At 34.3% G+C, this 16,694-nt stretch overlaps 1 protein-coding gene across 1 annotated transcript in view; it reads right to left on the bottom strand.

Moving 5' to 3' along the window:
- slc4a3 (solute carrier family 4 member 3) overlaps positions 1 to 14,523 on the bottom strand; it is an 87,575-nt gene extending 73,052 nt beyond the window's left edge. Inside the window, exon 1 of the mRNA XM_073845678.1 lies at positions 14,470 to 14,523. Within this exon, the coding sequence (XP_073701779.1) occupies positions 14,470 to 14,523 (54 nt within the window). The remainder of the gene's footprint in view (positions 1 to 14,469) is intronic.
- Positions 14,524 to 16,694: the final 2,171 nt, after the last annotated feature.

Genomic DNA, 16,694 nt, shown 5'->3' with positions numbered 1-16,694 from the left:
AAATGACTCGTGAACCAACTCTGAAGTTCTGATCTAATTTTAATGATTTGCAAACCCTTTTGGAAGTCTTGATTCACAAACCCGCTTCAAAGTTCCGATCTAAATCAAATGATTAACGAGCCAGCTCCGAAGTTCCGATCTAAATCAAATGATTCACAAACCTGTTTGGAAGTCCCGATTCACAAATCCGCTCTGAAGTTCTGATGTTAATCAAATGATTTGCATGCCAGCTCTGAAGTTCCGATCTAAATCAAATGATTCACAAACCCATTTGGAAGTCCTGGTTTACAAACTTGATCCGAAGTTCCCGATTTATATCAAATGATTCCCTAAATCAAATGATTCGCAAACCGCTCCAAAGTTTCGATCTAAATCAGATGCTTCGCAAACCCGTTTGGAAGTCCAATTCACAAACCCGCTCCGAAGTTCTGATTTAAATCAAATGATTCACTAAATCAAATGATTCGCAAACCGCTCCAAAGTTTCGATCTAAATCAGATGCTTCACAAATCCGTTTGGAAGTCCCGTTTCACAAACCCGCTCCGAAGTTCTGATTTAAATCAAATTATTCACTAAATCAAATGATTCGCAAACCGCTCCAAAGTTTCGATCTAAATCAGATGCTTCACAAATCCATTTGGAAGTTCCGTTTCACAAACCCGCTCCGAAGTTCTGATTTAAATCAAATTATTCACTAAATCAAATGATTCACAAACTGCTCCAAAGTTTCAATCTAAATCAGATGCTTCACAAACCCGTTTGGAAGATTCACAAACCCACTCAGAAGTTCTGATCTAAATCAAATGATTCACGAGCCAGCTCTGAAGTTCCCGGTCTAAAACAAATGATTCACAAACCCATTTGGAAGTCCCGATTCACAAACCCGCTCTGAAGTTCTGATTTAAATCAAATGATTTGCTAAATCAAATAATTTGCAAACCCGTTTGGAAGTCCTAATGATTTCCGATATATGCCCTTTGAAGTTCTGATCTAAATCAGATTCGCGAGCCAGCTCCGAAGTCCCAATTCGCGATATGTGCTGTAAAGTTCAGATTAAACGATTCGAGAACCTTCTCTGAAGTTTCAATCTAAATCAAATGATTTGCAATACAAGCTTTGAAGTTCTGATCTAAATCAAATGATTCAGTGAACACGCTCTCACATTCCGATCTAAATCAAATGATTTGTGAACCCACTCTAAAGTTCTGATCTAAATCAAATGATTTGTGATACACACTTTGAAGTTCCGATCAAATTAATCAAGAACCTGCTCCGAAGTTCCGATCTAATCAAATGATTTGCCACACTGGCTTTGAAGTCCCAATCTGAATCAAATGATTAGTGATATGTGCTTTGAAGTTCTGATCTGAACCAAATGATTCACAGTACAGGATCCAATTTAAGCGCTTTGAAACAGTGAATCATTTTTCGAAGCTGATTCAGAGTTCCGATTAGCTTAATTTCACATTACAGCAAAAATGACTCACTCAATTGAATCGGTTTGTCTGTTTTTCTCGTCTTCAGCCATGTTCATGCGACACCATCAGTACTACTGCTGGCTTAGCTTGCTAGTTTTAATAAATCAAGCAATACTGGCAAATATAATCAAGTAAGAACAAGTGATGGGAGACTGAGTTTTCTAAACTTCAAATAATTGAACCAAATGCTGAACCAAATGATTCTTTGTTTCGAAGCACTCGAAACTCCATACACTGAGGATATCTGCTGGGTAAAGTCATATAAATGCAACAAGAGCACAAAAATGTTGAATTATATGTCATGTTTTACAAAATGGCAAGTGTCTTCTTTAATTTACAAAGTGTAATCATATCTGTAATTATATGTATAACATGTAGTCCTTTGTTAATTTGAAGTACTAAGAGTTTTGATGAGGATTGATTTGAAAAAGAAAAAAAAGATTCAAAGGTTTCAAAGCTTCATGAACTGGCATGTATCTTTCAGACATCGTCTTTCAGGTAATTATTCAAGTAAACATTAGATAATACAGACCACAGCTCGTGGTCTTCTCTTTTTCCTTAAGGCCCAGATCGCTCTTCACATAGCAACCATGCAAATTTGGACGTGGGCGTTAGAAAGCAGTCCCTTTTCAGTCAGACAGCCCTCAGGTATCACATCCAGTCTGTATTTAGTACTTCTGATAATGCAGAAAAATGCATTTATAATGTCAACTTGAAATCAAAGTACCAGTACTACTGACATCCCATTGTGCCTCAACTGTGAGAGAGTGAAGTGCATCTGCTCGTATGCTTTGTCTGGACTCCATCCTGAGGAGGCTGCTTGACAAAGAATGTTCAAAGGGCTATTCTGGTGCTCAAAGTGCCATCTGAAAGTGCAGGTATGCTTGCTAAGACTAGCCTGGATATCAAGTGACTATGGAGGCCCACCAGAGCTCTTTGTGTAAGTACAGAATACTCATTCATTCTCAAAGTCACTATTAAGTGCTGACCTTTCCAGGCAGCCAAGGACAGAGAGAGTCAATCTCTGACTGACACTTACACCAAAGTTGGAATTTAAATAGCAAATAGATCTTTTTAATGTAAAGAAATAGAATTAAAGACTAGGTTCTAAAAAACTAAATTCAAGACTATTACCTTTTAATAAGGGAATAAAGAACAATACTATGAAGCATTGTGAATGACATAATGGAATCGAAAATGCAATGCAAGCTCTTTGAACTATTATTGTGTAAGAAGCATGCTATATTAATAAATAGCCTTACCTTACAGCTCAAATACCTCAGCAGAGAGAACAGGCAAGCTGCTCTACACATGTCTCTTGCACGAGATTGTTGACAGCAAAGAAGCTAAGAAATGCTGCCAAGGAGTGATGAGAATGATGTAAATGAGATGTTTTGTTTATGCTTGTTATCGTGACTCATTGGTTTATAAACAACTCCATTAGTGTCATTAAAGAGCTGCAGGCAGAGACACCTTTCTTTCCTTAAAAACACCAGATCACCCAGCTCACTGCTGGCATTTCACTAGCGCACGAGATTCACAGAATCTGCCCTTTCCCACAGTACCAGCCATGACTCACCGTCACTATGGAAAAATATTTCATTACATGTTTTTGAAAAGAGAGGAGACTTCAGGCAGAAAAGGTCTGTTTCCTTTTGTCCAGGATTTCACATATATGACAAAAGCAGGTCAAATGTGTGTTCCTGAAGCACTGAAGCTAGAGTTGGGATCTGAGACCCTTTCAATGTTTTTTTTTTAAATTGCTAATCATTTAAAAATAAAAAAATGATTGTTTAAAAAAAAGTCAATCTACAGTGACTCAGCAGAATATGTACACAACTGAATTATGTAATTGTAGATTGTATATATATATATATATATATATATATATATATATTTAGCTGTGAACTTTACTATTCAGTCTGAACTAAATGTACACAATAGTGAATATAAAGTCAATAAATAGATAACAAATTTTCTTATCTTACTGGTTGCATGCAGCAACATTTAACACAAGCAGTATAGTACATTTCACAAACAAATGAGCCAGTATTTTTGGCCAGAAAGAGTCACAAATTAGCAGTGTTGATAATATTGTTAACTAAAAAAAATATATATATATATTAAAAATAATTTTCGATAATTTAAATACTATACTAATAAAACATAAAAACAAATATCCAATTTGAAATTGACTGACATAAGTTTAAGCTAAATCAATATATATATATATATATATATATATATATATAATTGATGTATTTTATCTATATTTCATATAATAATTATTCAATAAGACGGTCTTCTTTAATGACAAATTTTATGAAAACTATATGATATATAAAATATGTAAAATACATAAAAAATATACGATGCTGTTATAAGGGATAAAAAGTTGAAATACTAAAATGACTAAAGCTGAAATAAAGCTTTTTTTAAACAATCCTTTTTTTTTCTTTTTTTTTTTAAATGATTAGCAATTTAAAAAAAAAAAAACATTGAAAGGGTCTCAGATCCCAACTCTAGCTTCAGTGCTTCAGGAACACACATTTGACCTGCTTTTGTCATATATGTGAAATCCTGGACAAAAGGAAGCAGACCTTTTCTGCCTGAAGTCTAGTTAACTGTGGTTGGCCTGGCTGTGCGTCACTCAGAAAACAACAGGCCAATCAGAAGAGAGGCTCATGAATATTAATTAGATGGACCAAAATCGACAGAGTTTTTGTTTTTGACAGAGCTTCTAAAAAAGGAGCTGTAAAAATATATTGAGATGGATTTTGGCACTTTTACTGCAAATGTATATTCTTAAGGTCATCGACAACTAAAATAAACCTCCAGAAATGTGTACAATATGGGACCTTTAAATACATTTAACTCCTGTGTTTAATGCATTTAATATTTCAGTATAAATTACTAATTTAACAATTTGTTATTGGTATTTAATTGTAATATTAATGCACTTTATGCATTATTCATTTTGTACTACAGTCAAAAAAATAATAATTACACACACACACATATACTGTTTATATACATATTTATTTATTTATTTATAAAAAAATATTAGTATATAATATAATCTTTAATATTATTAATATTAATTATATTAATTGCATTATATTATATTATTAAAGTTCTATTATAATAAATAATATATCTAATAACATATGTAGATTTTTCTTTTTTTAAATGCATTTTTATAAATATTTATCATTTTTAATATTGGCAAATGATTAATTGTGATAAATCGCATCCAAAATAAAAGTTTTTGTTTATATAATATATGTGTGTGTACTGTGTATATTTATTATGTATATATAAATAAATACACACGCATACATGTATATATTTAGAAAAAATATGTTTATATATTAAACAGCACTAATACAAATATAAAAAATACCACAACACATATATTAATACCATCTTTTTTATGTAAATTGTGATTAAAACATTTTAAATGGGAAATTGTGAGAGAAAGACTAGTTTCTAGACATCTATAACAAGAATATTTCCTTTTAATGAGGGAATAAACATTTAACAAAACCAGTACAATTCAAGTACAATTCACAAACAAATGAGCCAGAAAGACTCACAAAACACATGAAATAAAATTAAAAAACAACAACCAAAAATCAAGAATAATTAAAGAATTATTAAGTGGTTTCATGATTAGAATGATTATATTCCCTGGAATTTCCTCCTCTAATTGAGCTGACCAGGAGATGATTAAAAATGTCATTATCAGCCTCATCAAACCGATTCTACGATTTTAATGATCAAGAATTATATAAGAATCAAATTATGTATGCATCAGTCCATTCTGTTTACAAGTCACCTAATTATGCAACAAATTACATGCGACAAATAATATCCTTCTTTTTCTGTAAATTAAAGCACACACTGTAACTTTTTAAGTGGAAGATCAATGTTGCCCCTCCCAACCTGAACAGGTGGCATCAGGATTGAGGGGAGGCGGTTACCCCAGCTGTACACAGCACTATGAGATCATCATTGCCACGACAACATGAGCTCAGACCACTGAGAATAGAGAGATCCTCGACCCCGTACAGTGTAAACACTGATAACACTAGCGGGGACCTCAAGGGACTGATTAGGACCAGACATCTATTCCAGGGACAGTCCATCCTATGCTACAATCTCATCTCTTATTTCACTCACAAGCACACGAAGGCTTGGGAAAACGTGCATGCATGTGCATGAGACTTAAACTAACATATGATTGATCTGCGATGACAAAAACTTTAATTTAACTTCGGTTGGAGACTTTTACATGCACATTTTTTTGTGTAGTTTCTTTCACTGCTGCATGAGTCTTTATGCAGCGACAATGTTCAATGCGCTGCTACTGAATCATGTTTCAGCTACAAAAGAAATTAGATTTTACCAGTTTGCCAGTTTGAACTGAATGCGATTAGATGGAAAAATTGGGCTAATAATAAAAAGACATTCAACAGACTGAGAGAGTGTATTCTGATTCATGAGCAAATGACTCATATAAGTCGATTCTATGAGTGAATCAGTCAATTGCTAACTTTTTGATTGGATGTTTTTGACAACATGTTGTTGAAAAGTGATACAAAATCTTTATTGTGTCTATAAGGCCAATTCATGTGTGCGTGGAAGCATTGTGCAGCTATAATACTCTATTTATAAAATATTCTGCCTTTTTCAAGTGAGTTCAACAGTTTGGTGCAAGGAACTCGCTGGCTCTCACTCCTCCATTCACAGCAAAGCTTCACACATCCGTCTGTATAGGGTGAAGGAGCGTTTCTGAGTCACCCTTTTGGACCGCAATGCAGACGCGTAAATTCAGCCTGACTGGTTTTAAGCAGCTTTATCCCACTTTGTGCTTTCTTGCATTTCTTGTGCATTTGAGAAGTATAGAATATGTGTTGAAAGTGGGAGAAGAGCATTGTTTTATAAATCAAACGCTCACTGATGCTTCAGAAGAAAACACATTAAGAGCCTTTTGAAAACTTTTGAAATGTAAAGATCAGGGTAAATTTCACTTATTTTGTCTTCTGGGAAACATGTAAGTATTTTCTGTAGCTTCTGAAGGGCAGTACTAAATGAAAAAAAAATATTATATTTAGGCAAAATAAGAAAAATTTACACATCTTCATTCCGTTCAAAAGTTTACACCCCTGTCTCTTAATGCATCGTGATTCCTTCTGAAGCATCAGTGAGTGTTTGAACCTTCTGTAATAGTTGCATGTGAGTCCCTCAGCTGTCCTCAGTGTGAAAAGATGGATCTTATAATCATGCAGTCATTGTTGGAAAGGGTTCAAATACACAAAAATGCTGAAAATCCAAAGAATTTGTGGGGCCTGGAGAATTTTTCTGAAGAACAGCAGGCAGTTTAACTGTTCAGGACAAACAAGGGACTCATTAGCAACTATCAATAAACAAACAAACAAAAACAACAGCTGTGGATCATTCAGGTAAGAATAGAGTATTAAGAATCAAGTGTATGTAAACTTTTGAACAGGGTCATTTTTATAAATGCAACTATTATGGACTATATGCAAATGTCTTTATCGTGAAATATCTTATTCAGGTCAGTACTAAATACAAAATAACATGCATTTTGTATGATCCCTCCTGTTTTGGTAAAATAGTTAACATTTTGCAGATTCTGCAAGGTGTATGTAAACTTTTGACTTCAAATGTATACATATATACAGAAATTCAAGGGATATGATTTATTTCTACTTATGAAAATGGTATTGTTACGGAACACCATAATGTCAAGAACTCTGTAAAAAACAAAATAAAACACACAGTGTGTGTCTTGCTGCCACTGGATTTTATGAGCAGTATAAATAACATTTGGTCAAATATTTGTGTGTGGGAAATCAGCGCGCAGTTCTGGGTTGGACTGAAGCATCAGTGCATCAATCACTGAACACTTTCTGTTTACTCCGTCTGGCCAAATCCTCTCGCTTACTGCTATTGATTTCTTTATTCTGTGTTGATTTTTGCCAATTCAAAGAGGAGGCGCTGCTTGCGGGGAGTCTGCATCAACATACGGAATGCTGATTATTGCTTTAGAAAACAATAAAGTCACAAATGTCCAGCATTAATATGTTGATTTTGTCTGGGTTGTAACACTATGTCGTCTGCACACTATTTTATCAGTAAACATACAATTCTCTCTGCTGAAACGTGATATGACGATCTCTACAGCACAGACACAACATGCCAAATGGCCATCCGCATGCAGGTCGACACCAGGCAATTAATCTGCTATCTGATGCCATGGTGAGCAGATTGCTCCCTAAAACCATCTAGCCATACTTACTCACAATATGTCAGCTGAGTTCTTGAAAACAGGCCCTAAATGCTCCATATATGGGTACTAATAAGAGTGTGTTCCTTTATACCGACTTATAAAGATGCATTTAAAAACAACATTATGGGAATCAAATTGCCCCTCATTTTTTTAGGGTACATTGAAGTATAAAAACATACTGTAACTCAAAACATCCAACCTAGTCTAAAAAACCTAGCATTTAAATGACTCATGAACTTCAATTCTAAAATAAGAAAGTTGAATATGTTAGAACACAGCAACACCTACTGAGAATTTGGAAACTTGGTCTTTCTTACTGAAGTTTTTTGAAGCCACAAAATAAAAATATAAAAAAGGTAATCACAACATACAAGGTTTTCCTCATAATTGTGAGTTTATATGATGCAATTATTATAAATGTAAATAATAAAAAAATTCACAGAATTTTACGTGTATGTGGTCAGGTGTATATCGGAATTGCGAGATGGAAATTTATTATAAGAAAACAAATTTGAATTGTAAGATTTAATCTCAGAATTCCAAGAAAAAAACAACAGAACTGTGATATTTGAAGATTTAAGCTCAGAATTCTGAGGAAAAAAAAAATTGTAGATTTAAGTTCAGAATTATGAAAAAAGGTCATAATTGCAAGATGTTAAGAAAAGTCTGAGAAGAAAAGTCAGAAATACGAGATTACGAGAAAAAATCTGAACTGTGGGATTTAACCTCAGAATTCAGAGAAGAAAAAAAACAGAATTGTAAGATCTAAACTTGAATTCTGAAAAAAGTATAAGAATTGCAAGATGCAAATTTAGAATTCTAAAGGAAAACAAAATCTGAACTGAAAAATTTAAGTTCAGAGTTTTGAAAAAAAAATGCAAGATGTAAACTTGGAATCCTGAGGGGGAAAGTCAAGATTATGATATGTAAATTTAGAATTCTGAGAAAGAAAATTGATTTGTGAGATTTAACCTTAGAATTCCAAGAAGAAAAAAAATAAAATTGTAATATTTAAATTCAGAATAATGAGGAAAAAGAAAAAAGAAAAAGTATTATAGTAATTCTGAAAAAAGTATAAGAATTGCAAAATGTAAATAGAATTCCAAGAAAAAGAAAATTTTAATTGTGAGATTTAACCTTAGAATTCCAAGAAAAAAACAGAATTGTAAGATTTAAACTCAGAATTATGAGGGGAAAAAATCAGACTTGCAAAATGTAAAAACTCTTTCTGAGAAAGAAGTCAAAATTGTAAGATCTAAACTAAGAATTCTAAAAAAAAAAAAAAAGTGTAAGAATTGCAGGATGTAAACCCAGAATTCCGAGAAAAAAAATACAGAAAATAAAAATGTGTCAAATTTAAGCAGATTTAAGAATTCAAGAATTCTGAGGGAAAAAAGTCATAATTGCAATATGTAAACTCAGAATGTAAGCTGAGAATTCAGAGGAAATAATATATATATATAAGATATAAACTTGCAACTATGAAAAATGACACAATTGTCTTTTACATATTTTAATATATAAAATAATGACCCATTTATTTTAAGGGTTATAGGAGAGGGTGGAAAATAGTCATTAAAAACTAAAATAATATTTATTAATTTCATTTATTTAATACACTAATTTGTATTTAATCAATAATAAAAACAAAAGAATTATATATTTTTCTCTAATATTGGAGAGCTTTACATCAGTCATTGTCACATGCCTCACCCTCTGAAAGCCAAGCTGCCCTTTAAAAGCCTGACATCAATAAGAGAGGATCCACCGGCGTCTGTGCTGACAGCACCACAGGACGACACTAAACATCAACCAATTAGCACATCTCAAAACATCTCTGACGAGGCAGATCTTTTAAAACACCGGCCTTGATTGTTTATCCTTACATCTGAGGACATGTAAACTATCAGTAATGGCTCTAGTTGTACTGCAGGCGGTCTCAAGCTGCAAAAAGGTCTCATTTGTTCTGCTGTTTATATGTGGATATGAATGTCATCACTTGGATTAAAGGGAGGAGAGTCAAAAAATGAATGTAATGTGGCTGTGTAAACCACACGAGTCTGTTTGTTTGACTATACCCATTGGGAAGTATTCTGAAAACCTGTTCTATTATTATTATAGATTAAAAATAAAATGCATTTTTGATGTACTGGGTCACAATATTGATAAAATAGTTAACATGGAGATAGGGTTAGTAGACATTGAACAACAGCAGAACTTCCTTATCACTTAGCCCTGACTATGATACAAATATGAATTTCTTTTACAATTCTATCAACATAGCTGGTTTCCTCAGTTACAGTCGACCTTCAGCTTTTATTTGGGTTACTTAATCGTAAGCAACAGAAATGTGATAGAGGTTGACAGCTGAAAGCATAGAAGAATGTGACTTTGATATAAACAGCTTTTTTCTTCTCTGTATGGAAGCCTGTTTCACCACTGAATAAAAAATAAAACAAGGTAACTGCAACTTTTTTCTTCATAATTCTGACTTTTTTCACAATTGTGAGTTTACATCTCGCAATTCTGACTTTTTTCTCACAATTCTGACTTCTTTTTTCAGAACTGTGAGATATAAGTTATAAAGTCCAATTTTGAGGGGAAAAAAGACTATTTTCCTCCAATTGCCATTAGATATCTTACAATTCTGACTTTACTTCTCAAAATTTTGTTTATATCTTGCAATTTCGACTTTATAACTCAGAATTGCAAATTTATATCTCGCAATTCTGACTTTTTCCTTCTAAATGAGTGTTTATATCTCACAATTCTGACTTTTTTCTTACAATTCTGACATCTTTTCTCAGAACTGTGAGATATAAAATTGCAATTGCAAATTATAAAGTCCAATTTTGAGGACAAAAATTTAATTTACTTACAATTGCAAGTATATATCTCACAATTCTGACTTTACTTCTCAGAATTGTTTATATCTTGACTTTATATCTCACAATTCTAACTTTTTTCTCACAATTCTGACTTCAGAACTGAGATATAAACTTGCAATTGCAAGTTATAAAGTCCAATTTTGAGGGGAAAAATCTATTTTCTTACAATTGCAAGTATATAGCTCACAATTCTGACTTTACTTCTCAGAATTTATAGTTTATATCTTGCAATTTTGACTTTATAACTCACAGTTGCACATTTATATCTCACAATTCTGACTTTTTTCTACCAAACTAAAGTTTATATCTCACAATTCTGACTTTTTTCTCACAATTCCAACTTCTTTTCTCAGAACTGAGATATAATTTTGAGAAGGAAAAAAATGTCTTCCAATTGCAAGAATATATCTTACAATTCCGACTTTACTTCTCAGAATTGTGTTTATATCTTGACTTTATATCTCGCAATTCTGACTTTTTTCTACCAAATGAGAGTTTATATCTCACAATTCTGACTTTTTTCTCACAATTTCCACAACTGCAAGTAGATATCTCACAATTCTGACTTTACTTCTCAGAATTTCTTTACATCTATATAGACTTTACATCTTGCAATTGCAAGTTTATATCACACAATTCTGAGAAAAAAAGTTGAACTGTGAGATAAAAATTATATTATATTTAATTAAATATTTTGTATTTCTTATTCAATGGCGGAAACGGACTTCCATAATTTTAATTAATGCTTGCTTGTACAAAAAACTGACAAACTGTTTATTTAGCTTAAATATGGCTGCACAATTTGATTTTTGATACATTTTTAAAAATGTATTCAATTAACAATAAGGCCATATTGCAATATCAATTGTACAGCCCTATTTACACTGAAGGTCTCTGCATAAGAAAAGTTTTTACTTTCATTTACTCCAATTTGGGAGTCAATTTTGATCTTTTTTTTAACTTTTGCCATTCTGAGAAAAAAAATCTTTCTATCCAATGGAGCCATCCACAAGAAGGGCCATTCAGGACTAAACACACTGGCTGAGATCTGTGCATCCCAAGTGTCAAACGAAACGGAGGTCAGACTGATGCTATTGTCCTGTGTATGGCCCTGTGTGCCCAGCCATCACATGTAACCCAACACCTGCACCACCTTGCTTGGCACTGCGCCACCAGACCCTAACCGGCCGTCGCCCAGCAACCTTTTCTAATTGAAGTCTTTCTACCAAATATGTTCCAACAAAATATTTAGCAGCACTGCTGCTTTCAACATTGATAATATTAAGAAATGTTTCTTGAGCAGCAAATCAGCATATTAGAATAATTTCTAAAGGATCATGTGATACTGAAAACAGGAGTAATGATGCTGAAAATTCAGCCATGACATCACAAATTACATTTTAAAATATTTTAAATTTAAAAAAAGTTGTTTTTAAAGTATGATATGTAATAATTATAATAGTAATGCATGTTTTTTTTTCTGAAATTACAAGTTTATATTTTGCATTTCTGGGAAAAAAGTCAGAAGTACAAGACAAAAGCCAGACTTATATAACCTTATATAAACTTGTAATTGAGAGAAAAAGTTGCAATTACCTTTTTTATTTCTTATTGCATGGCAAAAACAACAACATTAAAAAAAAAAGAATAAGTAGTAGTACTGTAAGAACTGGAGAGAGGGAAGATGTAACCTCTAGAATTCTAGAAATTCTAGAATTGAGATAGAATTTCGAAATTACAAGAAAAAAAGTATTATTTAAAATGATGAGATAAAAAGTGACAATTATAAGTTCATTCTCACAATTCTCAGAATAAAGTCAAAGTTTTGAGATATAAACTCTGTAACTGCAACTTTCTTTCTTTTTTACTCTGTGGTGGAAATAAGCTTCCATATTATTTCCTTTAATAATGGCTATTAATAAAAATATATATCATGAACTTAGCAATTGAGAACTCAAAAATAATAGATAATAATTTATTAACTCAAAGATAATAAAATTTTATAAAAAATTTCTAATAATTTACTCGCCCCCATGTGATCCAAGATGTTCCCTGAGATAGGGAATGAGACACTGCGTCCTCTAGGGGGCGTTATGGGGAACACCGTCAGCGTGACCCATGTCTAAAGCCTACATATAAAAATGACAATAGCATTGGCCGGCAACAGCCTATTGCGTCACTTCCAGTGCCGGTGGGACCATAGTATAAAAGGCCACTGGAAGAACACAACATTCACTTCTTCGTCTGAAGCTTTTGCCCAAAGCATGGCAAAGAGCCTAGATGACGCAGTGTCTCGTTCCCTATCTCAGGGAACCATGGTTACATACATAACCTGAGACATTCCCTTTTGAGGGAACATCAAACTGCGTCCTCTAGGAGGCTCTATGGGGAGCGGTATACCCACGCTGCCATGCTGAGGGGAGTGCATGCTAGAAAAAAGCGAGCACTGAGTACCAATTCCCTTAAACTTTAAGGAGTAGTTCACTTTCAGAACAAAAATTTACAGATAATGTACTCACCCCCTTGTCATCCAAGATGTTCATGTCTTTCTTTCTTCAGTCGTAAGGAAAGTTTTTTGAGGAAAACATTTCAGGATTTCTCTCCATATAATGAACTTCTATGGTGCCCCCCAATTTAAACTTCCAAAATGCAGCTTCAAAGGGCTCTAAACGATCACAGCCGAGGAAAGAAGGGTCTTATCTAGCAAAACAATCGTTATTTTCTAAAAAAAATTACAATTTATATACTTTTTAACCTCAAATGCTCGTCTTGTCTAGCTCTGTGTGTACTCTGCGTAGAGATTAAAAAGTATATAAATTGTAAATGTTTTAAGAAAATAACCGTTTCGCTAGATAAGACCCTTCTTCCTCGGCTGGGATCATTTAGAGCACTTTGAAGCTGCATTTAAACTGCATTTTGGAAGTTCAAACTAGGGGGTACCGCAGAAGTCCATTATATGGAGAGAAATCCTGAAATGTTTTCCTCAAAAAACATAATTTCTTTATGACTGAAGAAAGACATGAACATCTTGGATGACAAGGGGGTGAGTACATTCTCTGTAAATTTTTGTTCTGAAAGTGAACTACGGAATTGCCCCTGAGACGTTAGTGTCTCTTGTAAGAAACAAGCTGAACGCTGTTGCTCTTCACCACACAGATAACATGTGAAACATGTGAAACATGTAAAACTGCGGATACCAGAGCATGCTTACCCCTCGTAAGAAACGAGCAAAGCCTCCAGTGAGAGATTATGCACTCCTAGTCGTTTATTTTTTGCTTAGCTAAAGACAAACGGTCAGTGAAGACGAAGAAGAGAATGTTGTGTTCTACCAGCGCCCTTTTATACTATGGTCACAAGGAAGTGACGTCATAGGCTGTTGCCGCCCATTGCTATTGTTGTTTTTGTATGTAGGCTTCAGATATGGGTCACGCTGATGGCGTTCCACATATTACCCCCTAGAGGACGCAGCTCAATGTTCCCTCGAAAGGGAAACATGAACATCTTGGATCACATGGGAGTGAGTAAATAAGTAAACCTCTCCTTTAGAGCATGTACTGCAAAACACTGTAGATGAATAATAATTTAGTGCATTTTCACAGTTTTTCTGCTGAGCATGCAATGCAAAAATAGACTCAGCGCTAAACCTCCACCTGCAGCTGCGCTTCTGCTACACAGCACCACAAAACCAACACGGCTACAGATGTGAGGTTTGTGTAACAGGCCTGAAGCAGTATGACTAAAAGCCACAGAGCCTGACAACAGCAGGCAGGGTCTCGACATCTCTCACCTGATGCAGGTTGATCAACACATCTGTCTCGGGGGCATGGCCTCCTGTCGCCATGGGGACAGGGAGGGGCGCAGCTGCGGGAACACGGGGGGGTCCGGGATCAGCCCTTCTCTTTCACGGCTGGATTTCCAGTCAGCCTGTGGGGTGGCATAACCTGTAAAAGCGAGACCACGTTAGGCCATAAGAGATGCCTAAACAAACATAAGAGCAAAGTAACATGGGAATGAATGTTGCAGAACATGGTTGGTTGTCAGGATACACAGGGAAGACATACATGAATCTGTTTCCAGTTCTTATGTTACAACGCAGGGGCTCATCAATAACCACTACACTCACAGACATTTTATTGATCGCATTAAGTTGTTAATCGATGAAACAAGCATGCTGATAATGAAAAAACTGTTACACGGTGTCTGTCTAGAACCATTCAAATTATTTCCATGAATCAGTTTAAAATGTTTCAATAAATCGATTTAATTTTCCATTGATGTATGGTTTGTTGGGATAGGACAATATTTGGCGGAGATACAACTATTTAAAAAATCTGAGGGTGCAAACAAGTCAAAATATTGAGAAAATCGCTTTTAAAGGTCCAATATTATCAAAATCAAAATTTCCTGGCTTTTTTCATAACTGAGGTCTAGGGGCTATGTAACTACCATATGAGTTTCAAAACAGTCAATCCACAGTAAACTGCACACAGCCTACTTAAAGTAGCTGTTCATTTTCACGAGCCACTGTGACTTCCGCAAAGATGTGACGTCCGATCTACTCAGTCACCGCCTTCAGTCACCACCCCGAGCACCAACCACCGTCCCACCCTCCTTTTGTCAAACCCAGACAATATTGTGTCCATAACATTGTTGAGCAACAACAACACGAAAACAAGTCGAGAAAACCCTGTTCAGTCGATATATGTCGAAACTACATCATTGCACAGGCTTCAGAACAACGTGAATATAAGAGACCAGTGGCACGTCAACTTCAGCCTCTTTCACACAGCGATTCCGGTAAATACACGGATAATGTGTCCCATGATTTGTTCCGGAGTTGTTTGATTTGGTTCATTCACAGTTGTTTTCCGGAATCTGTGCGTGCTTTACACACAATCCATAAAGACATGTGACGTTTGGATGTGAGATGTAATGCGACGCGTACGTTTCACTAAACTGAAACTAACCTGAACAAACTGTGCTTCAGCGCTGATAGTGAGGAGCTGGCTCTGCCTGATCGCCGCTTCATTCCACTTTGCACATATTTTTTCGTCGTGAAGAGTCGCATGATAACGTGCATCATCACAACAACACTGCCTTTATGGTTCTGGCTTTTGTTCACACAGCGCTCGCTCCCATAATTTTCCAGAATCAGCGCGCATTTTGAAAGGGGCTTTACTAAAGCAACAGTTATGTAGCTTACTGCATTCGGTGTTTGAAAAAGAAAAAAACATTAATGATCATTCTAAAATATCCTGTTGAGTTTCAGCAAGCTAGGCTCTCTCTATGGCTCTGGGCTCGGCTAAAGCATACATGACCGTAGTTAACTGTGGTTGGCCTGGCTGTGCGTCACTCAGAAAACAACAGGCCAATCAGAAGAGAGGCTCATGAATATTAATTAGATGGGCCAAAATCGACCTGTTTTTGACAGAGAGGAGGAGCTGTAAAAATATATTGAGATGGATTTTGGCACTTATACCGCAAATATATATTCTTAAGGACATCAACAACTAAAATAAACCTCCAGAAATGTGTACAATATGGGACCTTTAAAGTTGTCTAAATGAAGTTCTTAGCAATGCATATTACTAATCAAAAATTAAGTTTTGATATATTTACGGTAGGAAATTACAAAATATTTTCATGGAACATGATCTTTGATTAATATCCTAATGATTTTTGGCATAAAATATTTTTTTTTTTACAGTTTTAGTAAAAATATATGAATGTAATGATTGCTGTTTGTTACTGTGATCAATATTTACCAATCTTTGATGAATAGTTAAAAGTTAGCTATTAAAAAGAATAGCTGAACGTAAGTTTATACATATACTGTTAAAATTGTTACTGCCTTATTTATTAAATTATGAATTATTATTTTGGAATAAATGTAAAATGCTTAAAACGATTACAGAATGAGAAGCATGTTTTTTCATTTTTTTATATTATATATATATATATAATATATATATATATATATATATATATATATATATATATATATATATATAT

This window comes from Garra rufa, chromosome 8 (assembly GCF_049309525.1).
Source record: "Garra rufa chromosome 8, GarRuf1.0, whole genome shotgun sequence".
NCBI classification, from domain to species: domain Eukaryota; kingdom Metazoa; phylum Chordata; class Actinopteri; order Cypriniformes; family Cyprinidae; genus Garra; species Garra rufa.
This window is presented reverse-complemented; position numbering and strand designations above follow the sequence as displayed.